Source organism: Esox lucius, chromosome 7 (genome assembly GCF_011004845.1).
Source record: "Esox lucius isolate fEsoLuc1 chromosome 7, fEsoLuc1.pri, whole genome shotgun sequence".
NCBI lineage: Eukaryota > Metazoa > Chordata > Actinopteri > Esociformes > Esocidae > Esox > Esox lucius.
This window is the reverse complement of record NC_047575.1, coordinates 41,113,541-41,131,997: the sequence shown is the minus strand read 5'-3', so window position 1 is coordinate 41,131,997 and position 18,457 is coordinate 41,113,541. Positions and strand designations below refer to the sequence as shown.

The 18,457-nt window shown below is 39.4% G+C and overlaps 1 protein-coding gene and 1 long non-coding RNA gene across 2 annotated transcripts in view; one reads left to right on the top strand and one right to left on the bottom strand.

Moving 5' to 3' along the window:
* Positions 1–616: 616 nt before the first annotated feature.
* Positions 617–18,457, top strand: part of LOC117594690 (GTPase IMAP family member 4-like) — a 28,447-nt gene continuing 10,606 nt past the window's right edge. Inside the window, exon 1 of the mRNA XM_034293011.1 lies at positions 617–808. Within this exon, the coding sequence (XP_034148902.1) occupies positions 617–808 (192 nt within the window). The remainder of the gene's footprint in view (positions 809–18,457) is intronic.
* LOC114840336 lies at positions 15,564–16,856 on the bottom strand. Its single transcript, XR_004575997.1, has 3 exons — positions 16,777–16,856; positions 15,912–15,992; positions 15,564–15,615 (listed from the first exon to the last, which is right to left on the bottom strand). It is a non-coding gene; the product is annotated as an uncharacterized LOC114840336 (long non-coding RNA).

Sequence of the window (18,457 nt, the reverse complement as noted above, 5' to 3'; positions counted from 1 at the left end):
GAAAATAAATGAAATACTGCCACTTGCTGGAAGAAAAGTAATATTTTTCAAATTCTCTTGTCTGAAAAGGTCAATAAGTGAAAGTGAAACCAAACAGTACGTTACTACATTTTGTTCATAGCAGAAATATATTTTACTTCCAACGATATCTGCATTCTAAAGTGGACGGCGAACGTTGTTATTTCCGTTTTATATTTGGTTATTACTTGGTATAGGACAACTGCGTCTGTACTGGGCACTCCACCAAGAACAATAACAGGACCTGGTCAAACAAGAGAAAAACGAAGGAAATGGAGGTTTGATGAAACACGAGACCGATTCGTGTTGAGGACAACTTTCGAAATTACAGTTTGACTTCAAGTTGACTTTCTGTCGCGTAAGTAGGTCTCAATGTTCAACGCACACATTCAGCTAAATATGCGTTAATAATAAAACGATATGAATTAATAAATCGAACTAATAAAATAATTAATATATAGCTTTATAATACAGAAAATTATAATGTTCATTTCATGGATGATCAGTCCTTGTGTCTATGAGTGGTAGCTTTTACAGTCAAATCGGTCATATAGACTCTGTATTTCATTAACAGGGCTTGTTGGAGGTTAATAAGACAATGGACAGACATGGATTCAACAAGGCAGCTCGTCCTTCTGAAGTCAGGATTGTGCTTCTTGGTAAAACTGGAGTGGGGAAGAGTGCAACAGGAAACACCATTCTGGGTCAAGATGTTTTTCGTTCAGGTCTTGGCTTTTCCTCAATCACCATGAAATGTCAGGAGAGAACTGCTCATATTGGACAGAATAGAGTCAGAGTGGTTGACACTCCAGACTTCTTCTATGCAACACACACACAGGAGGGTTTGACTTCAGAGATAGAAAGGTGTATTGGTCTGTCTGAGCCTGGACCTCATGCATTTCTCTATATTCTAACTCCTCATACATTCACAGAGCAGGAGAGAGATGTGGTCACTGTATTTGACAAATGTTTTGGTAAAACAGCCAGAAAATACACAATGATTGTTTTTACTCATGGAGATGAGGTGAACAATACAACTATAGAGGAATTATTAGAGAGAAATGCTAAGTTGTCAGAGCTGATCCAGAAGTGTGGTTGGAGATTTCATGTTCTCAACAACAAAGACAGAGCCAACAGAAAACAGGTGACTGATCTGCTGGAAAAGATTATCATCTTGATGAATGTGAATAACGATGGCTTCTACACTATTAACATGTTGCATGAGGCTCAACGAAAGGCTGATATTATAAAAGAGAAACGACTCAGAGAGGAAGAGAGAAAAAGAGAGGAGGAAAGAGAAGCTTACCAGAGACTGTTAGAGGAAGAGAGAAAAGAGATAGAAGAAAGGGTGAGGAGAGAGGAGGAGGAAGCTAGAGGAGAGAAAGAAGAAATGGTGAGGAGAGAGGAGGAGGAGGTTAGAAGAAAAGAGAAACAATTGATGGTAAGAGAAGAAAGGAGTGCTGCTGAAATGGAAAAAGAGAGAGGAAAACAAAGGATGAAGAAAATTTATGTCTTTCTGCTCAATACATTTGTTGCAGTGGCCATGGGAGGTATTTATGCATTGAGTGAACCCTCTGTTACATTCAAGGGTTTCATGAGAGGTTCTTTGGTGGGGGTTTCAGCTGAACTAATGGGAGCTGCATTCTACACACTCCTAGACAAAGCCTGGGTTTTCACACAGGTTTGTACTATATTCTCTCAGGTCAACCCCAGCACTGGGGAATCAGTTAGAAAAGCATTAGGATTTATTGGAGCGGTATCATGTGGTGGAGTGACAGGAGTGTTAGCTGGCCCAGGAGGAGTGGTGCTTGGAGGAGCAGCTGGGTGGTTAGGAGCATTTCATGTGATGGAATTAAGAAAAGGAAAGACTGGAAAAAAGATCAAGACTCCGGATTCACAATAGGCCTATAAATTACCTTGCAGATTTAATGATTGCAATAACCTGTCCTCAAATAATCTCAGAATTAACCCAGAATTAACGTATTACATAATTGGTCACAAGGTCGTTTATGTTCTGATTCCATTTGTGTTAAGTGATGAGATTGAAACCATAAAAAATGTATTCACTGTCTTCTAAAATTGCCAGCAGGCAAATGGGTCAAATCTCCTTTTGCCTATTTTTCAATTAAAGTCCTGTCGAATATAAAAAAACATAAATCTTATACATTTTTACCAAAAGCTTTTATGTGCGACAGGGGTGGATTTTCCATATGTTGACATGTCGGTTATGCAAAAAATGCCAATGGAAATGGGATTCACCTATTACTAATGGCATGTCAAATAACTTTTCAGTCATGTGATATGATTTAGTCAGGTGTCTGGGAAGGAAGGAAAATAGAAGTGGCCAGCAATAGGAAAGGTGAGGAGGTTAGGGTGTTCCATGATTTACTTCACCAACAAGATTCAACAACAATATTTTATGGCAAGCAAAGAAGGATCTACATTTTATGAAGCCCCAGTGCATGAGTTTCTTAGGCTCACATTCATGGAAATACCGTATCAAATTTAAATATACTGTATATAATATATATTTTAAATACATGAAATATCTGACACACGCTGGTAGTAAGTGGCGCTGGTATTGGTTGTGGTGGGACCGAGGTGCCCCTGGTATGGTTTGTGGAGGAGGGGCCTTGGTTTGGGTTGTGGAAGAGCCCTAGTATGGGTTGATGTGTCTGGTAACAGTTGAGGAATTATCTACATTTTGTCTTTGGCTATGTGGCCAGGCATCAGGAGTAGGCTATTTCTAATAGCTACTCCTATTAGAAAATAGCTACTCCTGATTTGCAACTAAAAGTTGCAAATCAACTTTTAGTTGAAATCAACGATGGAAACACTCAATTTTATTAAACAATATAGAATGAATGTGACAAATTGCTTTATTAGGAAATTATGTCAACATTTTCACATTTTTACATATTTAGTTTGCTACAAGTTTGGATTGAAACAGACATTGGCTTGGGTAATGTGCATAAACTTTTTATGCGAACTTGAGAGTTGCACATAAAACATGTTCGATAAGTGGATGGAAAACTAGCTACTGTAACTATTTCTGCATATTATCTCAGGCAAACCATGACATTCTGTGATTTGTAATGGGCTGGATTTGTCTGTGTAATATTTTCCGGTGTTAACCTTTCGTTTATATAATTATATTCATTTTGTGTGCAAGTTTTTTTCATCCATATATTTTCTTTAATCATGAGTGGCTGGTTATAACAATATCACAATGTTACAATAATGGTATTGATATTAACTATTTAGGCCAATACCAATATAATAACAATACTTTTTAAGGATGTGTTCTGTTGTAGGTAATGTAATTTTTTTTATCTACGTATTTTGTTTATTAGATGACTTAATGTTTTTTTATGTGTCTGGTATTATATTTCATTTTGTTTAAACTGAATTTTAAAACTATTAAAAGTTCCTTTGAACCCTTCACTTTGCAGTTAAAGACTATGTAAAACTCTTGGTGTGTATAAACATACTTATCGAATAGGCAATTCTAGTTGTGAATGACTGCCTGTTATATTTACTGTTCATTATCTGAATTACATTATGTTGTACAAACTGGTGCCAAATTCAAGGTGGACTCAAGAGATGTGCTGGGCTTATGTCTGGTGGTGCCTAGCACCTGTGTCGCCCCATCCTGGCACTGTCCATGCATGGCAGGTCTTGATCAGCAACCCTGTTCCTGAAGAGCCACTGGGTATCCAGGCTTTATGTAGTAGGAAGGCCTGTGCACAAGTTGGGCTCAAAATGTTTGGAGTACATGCCCCTTTTGCTCCATACTGCCCTTTTTTCTGTCTACATTCAGAAAATAGGACGTGTTTAAATGTTTCTGCTTCAAAATAAGATTTTCAGTTACCAACTACCAGCTCCTCTATGGATAGGAACAGTACAGGTGCTGGTCATAAAATTAGAATATCATCAAAAAGTTGATTTATTTCAGTAATTCCATTCAAAAAGTGAAACTTGTATATTATATTCATTCATTACACACAGACTGATATATTTCAAATGTTTATTTCTTCTAATTGTGATGATTATAACTGACAACTAATGAAAATCCCAAAAATTTGAATATTACTTAAGACCAATACAAAAAAATGATTTTTAGAAATCTTGGCCAACTGAAAAGTATGAACATGAAAAGTATGAGCATGTACAGCACTCAATACCTTTTGCCTGAATTACTGCAGCAATGCGGCGTGGCATGGAGTTGATCAGTCTGTGGCACTGCTCAGGTGTTATGAGAGACCAGGTTGCTCTGATAGTGGCCTTCAGCATTGTTGGGTCTGGCGTATCGCATCTTCCTCTTCACAATACCCCATAGATTTTATATAGAGTTAAGGTCAGGCAAGTTTGCTGGCCAATTAAGAACAGGGTACCATGGTCCTTAAACCAGGTACTGGTAGCTTTGGCACTGTGTACAGGTGCCAAGTCCTGTTGGAAAATGAAATCTGCATCTCCATAAAGTTGGTCAGCAGCAGGAAGCATGAAGTGCTCTAAAACTTCCTGGTAGATGGCTGCGTTGACCTTGGACCTCAGAAAACACAGTGGACCAACACCAGCAGATGACACGGCACCCCAAACTATCACTGACTGTGGAAACCTTACACTGGACTTCAAGCAATGTGGATTCTGTGCCTCTCCTCTCTTCCTCCAGACTCTGGGACCTTGATTTCCAAAGGAAATGCAAAATTGACTTTCATCAGAGAACATAACTTTGGACCACTCAGCAGCAGTCCAGTCCTTTTAGTGTTTAGCCCAGGCGAGACGCTTCTGACGCTGTGTCTTGTTCAAGAGTGGCTTGACACAAGGAATGCGACAGCTGAAACCCATGTCTTGCATACGTCTATGCGTGGTGGTTCTTGAAGCACTGACTCCAGCTGCAGTCCACTCTTGGTGAATCTCCCCCACATTTTTGAATGGGTTTTGTTTCACAACCAGGGTGTGGTTATCCCTATTGGTTGTACACTTTTTTCCTTCCCTTTTTCCTTCCCTTCGCAGAGCTCTGTGAACAGTCAGCCTCTTTAGCAATGACCTTTTGTGTCTTGCCCTCCTTGTGCAAGGTGTCAATGGTCGTCTTTTGGACACTGTCAAGTCAGCAGTCTTCCCCATGATTGTGTTGCCTACAGAACTAGACTGAGAGACCATTTAAAGGCCTTTGCATGTGTTTTGGGTTAATTAGCTGATTAGAGTGTGGCACCAGGTGTCTTTAATATTGAACCTTTTCACAATATTCTAATTTTCTGAGATACTGAATTTGGGGTTTTCATTAGTTGTCAGTTATAATCATCAAAATTAAAAGAAATGTCAGTCTGTGTGGAATGAATGTGTACATTATACAAGTTTAACTTTTTGAATGGAATTACTGAAATAAATCAACTTTTTGATGATATTCTAATTTTATGACCAGCACCTGTATATTCAATTTCATGCCCCTCGATAGGTCTGTGCACAGCCCTGGTAGTCAGTAACTGAAAATATTTTTTGAACCAGTAACATTTCAAAACATTTACCACATTTCTATCAGAATTTCAGAACTGAACAAAAGAAAATCATATTTAAAAAAAATAAATTATAATGACAAACGACTTATGGGTTGTTGCCACTGTTGGATCATGATATAAAGTGTTAAATATTATCCACTATGGTTTTTGAACAAAATCATTACCTGAAAATCAGGGGTGAACATCGTTATTAGCCTGAGTATTCAAGATATTACTTTCTGGGGATGTTACAGCGTTCTCAATGAGAATAGAAAACCGAGGAGGTGGCTAAGACAATCGTCATTAGCCAACCAGATGCCCACAGACCCCATCAACAGGGCATGTGTGTGGGTATGTTTGGGTCGCCAACTCCTCACAGCCCTGAGGTGCCCTCTGTGTAACTGCCCAAACTTAATATAAGTTTAGCGGAACGCGCACAAACTCAAGTTACAGTTAACTAACAAACATCTTAATCAGTAGTACCGTTTAACAACACTTTAAGCAATCAGAGTTTGTCAACCCTGACTTTCCTTGAAAACCCAGAGTTAAATCTGAGTAGGTTGAACACCCTTCATAGTATACCTCTCAAGTCTGGTTTCACTGTTTACAATTAGAAGTGTGTAGTCACGGGATAAATACTGTACACTCCCATAAACATTGTTACAATTTGTATTTGTGTTGGGGTAGAAAAAATGTGTTTGTCACAGGCAAATTCTGAAATTTTAAGGTTGAAATGAAATGTGGGTCTCTCGGATCATTTGTAGAGATTGGAAGGGGGGAAGAGCGGAAGGAAGGGTGAGATGTTTCTTCTTTTTTATTTATTATTCAGATGTATTCCCTATCATACACATATACATGTCATTTCAGAGATGCTCTGACCCAGTAGTCTGGCCATAACAATGGCCCTTGTCAAAGTCGCTCAGGTCTTTACTCCTGCCCATTTCTCCTGCATCCAACATGTTGACTACAAAAACTGATGGTTCACTTACCATCTAATCTGCTTTGATACTGACTGGGTGTTAAATGACACAAAAATGTATATGAATATTTTTTTCTAACTAATAGAAAAATGGCTGAAATACAAATGATATGTATTTATATTCTCATTATGAACAAAACATTACAAAAGTGAAAGTAGAATGACATGGGGCACAAGTTGTTACAAAACTAAACTAAGGTGCTCAAAAACAAAAATACTCCACCACATAGATGCGCAACAGATATAGCCCCTAAGCCATCAGTGCCCTTCCTACGTGGTTGGAAATCAAACTGAGATCTGCTCACCGCTAGCTCACAGGACCGAATCTCCCCCACCCACAATACAGGTCTCACATGGAGACATAGGGGCTCAAGTCCTCTACTCTTGAAAAACAAATGAGTCACCTTCCTCGCATTTCGCACAGAAACCATTTCCACCAATTGAGAGCGGTTAAAAATCCTGCACGAATCGCCCCGCAATAGGTTGACTGCATGGGAGTGTTACTAGAGCTACCAGGACACGGAACAATGGCAGTTTCTCAACTACAGTAGCTATAACTTGTAATGAATGGGGAAAGGGAGAGGCTGGTTCCAATTGCGGAGCAGGAGGTTATCCTGGGAGACGAACTCCCGGTAAGGCAAGGCGAAGAATAGTCGTACAGGCTATGGTCAGAATCCCGAGATACAAATCAATACCAAAATCACTGGGCTAGAGACGGAGTCAAGGAGCAGAGCAGGCAATGGTCAAAGCATGGGAAATCAATACAAACTTTGCTCTAGGCGATAGCAAAAAGAGAAGGCTCAGTAATGAATAGCGGAGTGACAAACAATTCCTCACAAGGTTAGGGAGGACTGAACCGAACTAAATAGGGGCATAAACCAGACACAGGTGGGGACACAGGTGCTCAGAATGAGGGTGATTGGGATTTGATGACTGGGGTGTGTTCATGAGCCGTGGAGCGAGGGGTGCGTTCAGGAGCGGTGGAGTGTGGAGGCGAGTGACGTCACATAACTGAAATACCCTAAAAATAACTTCTATTTACCATACTTTCTCAAATCCATCAATCCTGACATACCAACCAACCACCAAGTTTATTAAATCCTGAAAAGGTATAAATCCTGTATACTCTAAATATGTCCGAGAAAAAACAAGGTTGTGTTAGGAATGATCTCACCGGTTGATGCTCTCTGGTACGTCTCCTCTGACCGTCACCACCCCTCCTTCAGGCGGTTCAGCGTTCCTGCGTGCTCCCATTGGGTCGCCCACTGCAAGGCCACAGAGGTAGCCGGAACTGTCTATTCTTGCGGGAACACCACATCTAAAACAACCGTCGTCTTGATTCCCACGGGTATCTTCCCAAACCCAATGTCCTGTATACATTTAAACGTAGCATAGGCTCTTCCTCAACCCCGGATCTGTAGTCTTCTTTGGTCTTAGCCGCTGTAAACACCGGCTGGGCCAACAGAGGTTACGTATCTGGTGTGTTCTTCTCCTCCCTTTCAAATCTTTTCTTGACCCGCGTAGACTCTCTCAACACGCCTAAAGTGGAGCAAACCGGGGGCTATCTCGGTCACCAGCGGGGTTGGCTACGTCCATTGTAGGGAAATGTTCTCCACCGATGCAGTGTCGTCAGCCGGGGTGGGACGATGCAAAAGTCTCAGGCCTCCCAGCGATCGGCCTGGCGGAACACCATGGGAGGGTGGGGGCGGTCAGAGGGACGATCCATCCAACCTGAGCAAAAACAGCTACAACACAGATCAATAAACCCCACACAAACATTCCTAAAGCTTGCATCAGTCATCACTTTCTACATACGTAGCCTACGCCTTCCAAACAATTTTATATTATTCTTTCTACAACTTCTGTAAGTTACCTCGTCCATATTCCACCAATCTACCCGGTAGGCCATGCATCCACCACCGAATGAAAACGCCATTCACCGGAAAACCTAATAATTCCCAAAGACACATTTGTCCACATGTCCAAACACCACAGTAACATTATTTTTGCCAGTCCATAGCAAGTATGTACCACCGCACTAACCCATCATTAAACGCCGGATCCAGAGCGAACAATGGTGGGGCCCAACCGCCGTCTGTCACCCTGGTACCTCGATTAACATGCCCACCATTCGTTAATACGTTTGTCAGCCCTTTCGCAAGATATTCCTTACACCGGTGTTTTATACAGTGGTCCAACCACCGTACTGTTAACAGTTTTACTAAAAGGTCCAACTTTAACTGCAGTTTTTAACAATAAGGTCCAACCTTCACTGCAGATTTTTACCCAACGATCTAAACGCAACTGTATTGTGCTCTTAACTCCTGAGTTCAAAATTTCCTGTACTGATAAATCCCAAATATTATTTCAGCCGGGCACCCTGACCCTCACCCCTTTGGTAGCCAGCCCACGATCGGTGGAGGATTCGGTCTCCAGAGACCCAGTCTCCGGCAGTGCATGGTTGACTCGCTAGGATATGATTTTGAGATACCAGGTTAAGTAACCAAAGGACGAACCCCCAAAATGTGATTGTAATTCCATCCATAGACCCACTTAAAGGAGTAAGTGCAGAGACAAAATTCTCTTGGCACAATTAACAGCTTATTTGCAAATAGAGAGATGCGTCAAAAGCTTACAGAATGATCCTCTGAGGAATACACATGAACAGTCCATATTAATAACAGTTAAAATGGGTGTGGTAAGTTACTGCCCTGCTGTCTTATGTCACATAGGTTTTACCCAAAGGTGGGGCTGTCCCCCCACCTTATCCTTCCTGCCATAATGTTTACCCAAATGAGCCAATTGCCCCTACTTCCCCCAAGGACCACATTCCTAAGGAACAAAGGACAGATACCCTTATTGGTTTTGGCAGATAAGCAGATGGTCAGAGTACCTAATAATCCTCTGATAATATACAGACATGTGTCACAAACAAAGACCAGAGTTTCATACCAGGTAATAGAAAAGCAGACATTTTCAATGACCCTGTCTTCCCTGTGACCCTCCCAGCTCTGCGCTTTATAGTTTCAGAGTCCTGTCAGAGCTCCCCCTAATAAGTCACAGGTGCATTCATTTAAAATGTCATAAGTCTTTCACAGTCAAAAAGATGAGTAGAGTACTCCAGCCGAACAGGAAGCATTTGCACTACAATACTCTAGTCTTTTACTAAAGTACGTTGCAGATCATGGTGATCAATGCAGGTGGAGCAGTTGTTCTTTTTATCTCAGGAAACATTAACATCTGAATTGGATAAAAGTGTTAAATTTAAGTTGAATAGAGGTAGAAGTGTACTTCTGGGAAGCTTTTATCTTTATAGGGGTTATTCCCCTACCTCGTACCAGGATGAATCATCCGTTTAGGATGGCCTTTGGTTCCTGTGTCCACACCTTTTGGAATGGGCATCTCCTGGGAAGTCCAACTCTAAAGTAGTTAGGGAAAAATGCCTTGCCTTTTTGAAACTCAACAAATTCCTCTAAGTAAAACTGTTTTAAATCAGAAGTCTTCAAACGTAAATAGCAGTTGGTTATGTTGATTTATTCAGTTGCATGGGAGCAAGTCAACTGCACATCAGACTCAGAAGATACACTAACTGCAGGATGGGTTGCTCTAAGTATTACGGCTACAGGGGCTTTATAAACTCTTGACCAAAAGGTTTAATATTTATTACAAAAGGTGTGAAAACAGAGGAGGACTGGTGCCAAATGCTATGGCCATCTTTTTTTTCTCCAACAATGAAACAAAGAAACAAGCATTCTCTCATTTACATGATTCAGTTAGCCTCACTCAAAGCTTGATTCTCAAGTACGTCTTGACATCCAGCAAACATTTACTGGTAACAAAATATAAAAAGAGTATACTCAGACTACACCTTTGATAATTTCATCTGTCCGGGTGGCTGGTCTCAGAAGATCTTGGAGGTGAAGTGCTGGATGTCCTGGGCTGGTGTAATTACACGTGGTCTGCAGTAGTTTGGCCGGTTGGATGTACTGCCAAATTCTCTGAAACGCCTTTGGAGGCGGCTTATGGTAGAGAAATGAACATTCAATTCACAGGCAACAGCTCTGGTGGACATTCCTGCAGTCAGCATGCCAATTGCATGCTACCTCAAAACCTGCCACATCTGTGTGATGGAACTGCACATTTTAGAGTGGCCTTTTATTTTGGCCAGCCTAAGGCACACCTGTGCAATTATTTGCTGTCTAATCAGCATCTTGATATGCCACACCTGTGAGGTGGATGGATTATCTCGGCAAAGGTGAAGTGCTCACTAACACAGATTTAGACAGATTTGTGAATAATATTTGAGAGAAATAGCCCTTTTGTCTACATAGAGAAAGTCTTAGATCTTTGAGTTCAGCTAATGATAAATTGGGGCAAAAACAAAAGTGTTGCGTTTATAATTTTGTTCAGTGTATGTACGTACTGAGGTACATACGCACACATACTGTGTGATTAATGAAGAGTATAATGAACAAAAAGACAAGAATGTCTCTGCAGGCCCGTGATAGCCGATGGAATTGAGGTGCAGGATTATTTAGGCGGACTCTGTTCCCTGTTGAGAAAGACAGTAACAAAGCTTACTGGGGAAGTGGAACTGATCTGTTCCAGATGCCCTCACTTTGCACGCTGTTTAAAAGGATGGTATGTTATGGACCCTATTGAGGTCAGTAGTAAATGTATGACCTTGGTGGGCGGTGCTTCCAGATTGATTTGACAGGTGGGCGGAACATCCGGTTTGCAGGGTGGGGTTTCTGGTGTGACGTATGGACTTCATGTATGACGTGTGTTAGGGCAGGACTTCTGGAATGACTTATGCATGTCCGGTGACTTCATGATTACATTGATGTGTCCATGTTTGATGTTTTACAATGACTGATAAGCATCCCGAACGAGTGTTATAACAGGTGCACTATGTTTGATGTTTAACGATGGGGTCTTAGGGTTCCGGAATGTTACATTTCCAGCCAATAAATTAGTGTTATATCAGCGGCAAGATGTTTGGTGTTTAACAAAAAGGCGCCATGGTTCAGCAATGCTATAACCCCCGCCACATTTTATGTTCCAATAAGTGGTACAACAGATATCCTATAATCATTGTTAACCTTCCTTGTTTTACAATGTGCGTGTAGCATGGTGTTTTTACACAAGCACAGAATTACGTGGGGGAAACATTCTTTTTTGTGTAAGATATAAAGACTTAACATTTTTGAGCGTTTCAGACCCTTTTGAATTTTAATAAGAGATGGGCCTTAAGACCAGATCTGCATGTGGTAATGGTCCCTAAATAACCACTGATACAAACTGTAGTATATACAGGTTGAAAAACAACCTGTGTTTCACACAAGGTTTGTAGTCCAACAAAACACTACAGTATACAAATATCGCATGAGCAATGCTATTATTTTGGAGAAACAATCAAGCCCTGGGCCGACCACACATTATGACTAGGTTGATTGTATCGTGGTTGGGTTTAAAATATTGTTAAAAATAAAAACAATTATTTAGGACATGTGTATGTATGAACAATGGAGATTTTTGTAATAAAGGTTTTTGTTTTAAGTCAACATTAACCTCTAAGTTGCATTATATGGCAAAACTTTACAAAGTTACCCGGAAGGTAGCATATAAATTTACATGAACAACGGTGAATCGTTGACAGGTCAAGATATGTTATTTCAGGTAAATAAAACTTTTGTAAATGCGTCTTATGAAATTGTACAAGAGGGATCAACACGAGATTTTTTCTTCACATTGGTAGAAATGTTTAACAGGCAATGATGGTTACACCCCAGATAGCAAAAAATATCCGCACAGCTTCTTTTTGCCGCCGGCCCTAAGCTGTCGGCTATAGGTGCGTCCTACTGGCAGGGATGAAACGTTTGCCGCCGAATACTTCACTCCCATTTCTTGCGACATGCCGCCCGCGAACAGCCGGCGGTCCGACTGCTTCATTTTCTCTGGTGGTTGCCTTGGTCTAATGGATCGCCTCCGTCTGGGCGGCAAGCCGCTTTTAAATACAAGGCTACTCTCAAAATCGACCAGCCATGTTGGTTTGGACACACATTCACATCAGTTCGCTGCTCAATCGCGAGTTACTATTGAGGGAATGCAATACTATGCAATTGAGGGAATCTTTGAATGTGTAGCTGTTGAAATCGATATGGGGAAAAACAGGAATGTGATTGCTGCTTGCATTTAAAGAGCTCAAGGATCTAAAATAGATGTTTTTCAGGACAAATTTGAACAATTACTTGACACACAGAATAACCACAAAACATTTTTAATAAGTGGTGATTTCAATATTGATTTTCTCAATCGATCTAAATGTAAGTTTACTTCAGATTTCTTAGATACATTGCAAACTAGATCTCTTTTTTCTCTAATTACACAGCCTAGCAGAATCACTAGCTTGTGTGCCACATTAATTGATAATATTGTCACAAACGATGTTCAAATGATTGTTCTAAGTGGATTATTGATAAATGACTTAAGCGATCACTTGCCTGTTTTTACCTTATATGGCATGCAACCTGAGATTTGCCAGAGTTCACATCAGCCTTCAAATTTTAGAGTGACAAAACAATAAATGACTTTAGGAGTGAGCTTTCTCAACAGGACTGGTCAGGTGTCTATGTGACTGATGTGAATACAGCATATGAAACCTTTTTAAACATCTATATAACAAGCCACAATAAATGCTGCCCATTAAAGCTGTCAAAGAAACTCTCTAAAAGTGATAAACCTTGGATGACATTAGGATTAATTAAAGCATGTAAAAAGAAAAATCGTTTGTTTAAAGACTTTGTAAAAAATAGGACATCTAATTGTGAGGCAAAATACAAAGCATACAAAAACAAATTGAAGACAATTTTAAGAGAAACTAAAAAGGATTATTACAATAAACAATTGAAAGATAATAAAGAAAATATGAAAACAACATGGAAAATATTAAATAACATAATAAAACCAAATTCACAACATATTAAGTTACCTGAATATTTTGTGGACAATGAAATTGTTATTAAAAATAGTATAGATGTGGCCAATGAATTTAATTAATTTTTCATTAATATTGGGGAGAATATTGCCAAATCAATTGATACATCTAACCAGAATCAAAATGATACCTGTAGAATGGAAAGTAGAATAATGCAGTCCATGTTCCTGGATCAGGTTAAGGAGAATGAAATAGCGATTATTGTAAGCAAATGTGAAAATAAAACATCTACTGATAGTGACGGACTGGACATGACCATTGTAAAAAGGACCATGGACTGTACCATTAATCCTCTGACTTTTATTTTTAATTTATCTATACATTCGGGTGTCTTTCCTGAGAAGATGAAGATCGCTAAAGTTGTGCCACTTTTCAAAAATTGAGATGTGCATCATTTCAATAACTATAGACCAGTGTCGTTGCTCTCTCAGTTTTCTAAAATTCTTGAAAAGTGGTTTGCTCAAAAACTAAATATTTTTTTAGATAAACATAAATTAATTAATGAAAAGCAATATGGCTTCAGAGCAAAAAGATTGAACTCATAGAAAAAATTACATCTGCAACTGAGAACAAGCAACATACAATGGGGGTCTTCATCGACTTAAGTAAAGCATTCAACACCATAAATCACAGTCTGCTATTGTCAAAATCATACAACAATGGCATTAGGGGTCTAGCTTATCAATGGCTCAAAAGTTATCTTAATAATCGAAAGCAGTTTGTTCTAATTAATGATCAAAGATCTGAGTTAAAAGATATAATATGTGGAGTTCCACAAGGGTCTGTATTAGGCCCATTACTTTTTATTTTGTTTATTAATGACCTTTGTGAAGTGTCTAAAGAAGTACAGTTTTTGATGTTTGCCGATGATACTAAAAAAATGTATTCTGGAAATAATCTTTCAGAAATGGCAGAAAATATAAGTTCAGAAATGGGAAAAATTAAGAAATGGTTTGACCAAAATAAATTGTTTAAATTGGGAAAAAACAAAATACATGATTTTTGGTAATTTAAATAATAACAAAGAAAATATAAATATAGCAATTGAAGGAACTGATATTGAAAGAGTTAATGAGATCAAATTTGTAGGTGTTATTTTGGATAATAAATTGAATTGGAAAGATCATATAGCTTATATTAAAAGTAAAGTTTGTAAAAGTATTGGGGTCTTATATAAAGTTAAAGATGTTTTAGATTATTCAACGTTGCATATGTTGTACAATTCCTTAATACTCCCATATTTTGGTTACTGCACAGAAGTATGGGGTAATACATACCCTACTAACACAAAACCTCTGTTTTTGTTACAGAAAAAAGCATTAAGGTTAATCAACAAGACAGGCTATAGAGAACACACTAATAGCTTATTTGTAAATTCTGGAAGATTTGGTTGATTTGAAGATTTTGATTATTATGTGGAAAGTTAAGCAGAGAGTTTTGCCTATGGTTTTACAAAAATTATTTATTTTGTATCTGAGGAAGATGGCCATAGAAGGCAATATCATTTTAACAAACCTTGCACCTGAGGATTATTGTGTACATCGCTGTGTAACAAAGTAATGGCCGGTTCATTTGTATTTTGGGGTGTGGTCGGTTGATTATGTGTAGAGGTTGTTGGTTGTTCCGTGACTGGTCTGATGCTGTGCAGCCACAAGGTGGGGTGTCCGTAACTGAAGCCATTATGGTGATGTACTCTGTATTATCACCGAGGGGTCCTCAATCTGTTGGTTGGTAAGTAGAGTACAAAGGTTCAGCTGTATGCATATTGTCTTAATTGTTAATAACATTTTAGTACAAGACTAAAAATGTCTGTAAATAATTAGACTTACACAAAAAGTATCTTTTCAGGTTGTGTAAGATCATAACCGCACAGTCCAACTGACACTGATGCTGGTCACTTGGCCTGAAATAAATACAAAGAGGGTTAACAAGCGCATACAGGTATTTAAAGCTGATTAACAATAATGTTAAAATATACTTTCCAAAAATGTGTTTACCAAACACGGCTGGGTTTAATTACGAATGCAACATAAATCAAATCAATTATTTCAAATGAAATAACTTGTACTTACAATATAAACAGCATACTCCACGCTGGAAACAACAGCGGTCTTCTGTGGAAGCTGCGGATTTCATATTGTCTTTACATCGCAGGACACGCCTCTTAACATCGTCATTGGTTACACGTCATTGTTTTTCACGTTAGAACTATACCTGTTACAATGATTAACATTTTGGATAAAGCTTAAAGACATCATACATTAATAAATAACACAATGTGCTCGGAATACATATTAATTATAATCCACTACAAGTGGATACCTGAAAAACAACTAGTCCATACCATATATAAGAATACGTTATTTATTCTTATATATGGTATGGACTAGTTGTTTTTCACTTCTCTTCATTCTCATACCTGGAGGTCCTATTGGGTCAGTGTGGTTAGTTGGCTCCTCTTCATTCTCAAAGTCTGTCTCCTGAACTGTCTGAGAAAGTGCTAGAAAACAAAAATCAGTCTCAGTTTATTTTCAGACGCTTTAAACAGTTTAATATTATAGATTTCTATATAATTTGTATTTAAACAGTAAAGTAGTCAAGTGTGTGAGTGGAGGTATACCTAACATTTCTCTTGGGCTTGTGCTCTCTGGAAATTCTTCTCCCTCACTCTCTGGGTCAGTCTGTTCTTTCTCTCTTTCATCCTGCCTATTTTTCTCCTGTGTCTTAGAGTCATTTGCCTGCTTCTTGCTACTCTTCCTGAAGAAGGATGCTATATCTGCTGCCTTTCTCTTCATTTTCCACACATTTCACTGACTGACTGACATAAATACAAATCAAAACATATCAACATTAACATGTTTGAAAAACAGCAAAAGAAAGTTGGGATTATTATTGAGCAAAGATTAGAGTTTTTGTTGTAGGTACCTAATTTTACCTTGACTTTATATCTAAAACTGCTTCATGCGCGTGACGACGCAAATATGATGCGAGTTATTCACATCCATCTAACGCTAGCGTGTTTACATAGAAAAGTAACGTTACTGTATATAAAATCGATTTAGAAGCTAGTAATTATATTGGTATGTTGAATCACATTAAATGTTTCATGATTAAAACATACATTTATATATTCAGAGATAAAATAAACATAGTTGAGCATCCGAGTCAGCTAATATTAACTGCTCCCTACGTTACCTGTTTGTTACACAGGACAATGATAAAACTTGAGACACAAATAGTTGAACGGAACTAAAAGAATAATTTTTCTGACTTTAATAACTCACCTGAAAAGATGTGTTTGTGTGCTCAAACACGAGTTGAACCAGGCACAAAAGCGAAGCTTCACTCCTCGTCTCTCTGAGTCCTCGACTTTTTACAAATGCTGGAAAGAAACGCGCGCTACGGAAACTCTCGCGATAGTGCATTTACCTGTTAGTGACAAGTGATTCAACTGTCGCGATAGTTTCGCAGTCCGAACGTAATCGTTTTGCCATGATCGATCGAGGTCATTTTTATCAAAATCTAAGAAATTATTATTATTATTATTTATAATAAATCGTAATTACGATTGGGGTCCGCCCCTGGGTGGGTAGCACCAAACGCACTCCTCCCATAATAACTCAGATTCACTCTTTGGGACATGTTGGCGTTGACAAAATAGTCTGCCGTTTCGTTGGAAAATGGTGGAACCCTGGTGTGCGGAAGGAAGCTGAAACTATCGTAGCAAACTGCAACATCTGTATGGGAAACAATACAAAGGGAAAAGTGAAAGCTCAGACACGTCGGGCACCTGCCCCGCCAGGACCCTTCAGACACTTACAGCTTGACTACATTACTCTGCCTAAGAGTAAAGGATTTGAAGACGTGTTGGTAATTGTTGACCGTTTCTCACGATGGGTGGAGGCTTATCCTACCAAGAAAGGGACAGCACAGCACACAGCAAAAGTTCAGATTCGTGACATAATTCCCAGATGGGGATTACCGGAACAATTGGACTCTGATCAAGGAACTCACTTTACTGGGAAAGTGTGTCAGGAGGTAGCCCGCCTCCTGGGCATAGACTGGCGACTACATTGCCCTTACCATCCGCAATCAAGTGGTCATGTGGAACGCCAAAACCAGGTTGTGAAGAGCAGATTAGCAAAAATGCATCAAGAAGGAATAGCGTGGCCTGATGCGCTGCCTACCGTCTTGTGCAGTATAAGAGCTACACACAACAAGACTACAGGGTTAAGTCCGTTTGAGGTTGTCACAGGCAGGCCTATGTCACTACCAGGCACTCTAGACCTGAGAAAAGCAGATATACACATCATGAGTGATAATATACTTAATTACTGTATGCAACTGTCAGAATCAGTAGCAGAGGCAGACAAACAGGTCAAGGAAGCGTGGGGAACAATCCCCGAGGGGGGACATGATGCAGTGCCTGGACAATGGGTAATGATAAAGAAACACCTTACAGAGACATTAGGAGCAAAGTGGGAAGGCCCTTACCAAGTTTTACTTGTCACTAGATCAGCAGTGAAGGTACAGGGTAAACCAAGGTGGATACATGTTACTCATTGCAAAGTGGTACAACATGACGAAGAGCAGAGCCTTGAGACTACAGAGTCTCCCTTTAAAACACGACATATACAATCCATCACAGAAACTGAAAGGTTTTTTGCTATTGCATTCCCTTCCTATGGCACCGCCATGTTGGCAAAAGAAGTTATTAGTATGGCTAGCTCTTTGGAGGCTTTAGCTAACATGACCTCTGAAAGTCTGAAATTGCAGTCAGCTGAAATGGTTGCCCTTCGTACTGTTGCAATGCAAAATAGACTTGCTCTTGATTCCATATTGTCAGCTCAGGGGGGAACCTGTGCAATTATCGGGACTGAGTGTTGTACCTACATACCTGATAACTCTGAAGAACTGACTGATTTGGCTGGTAAGATCCGTGAGGAAGGTGCTAAATACAATAAT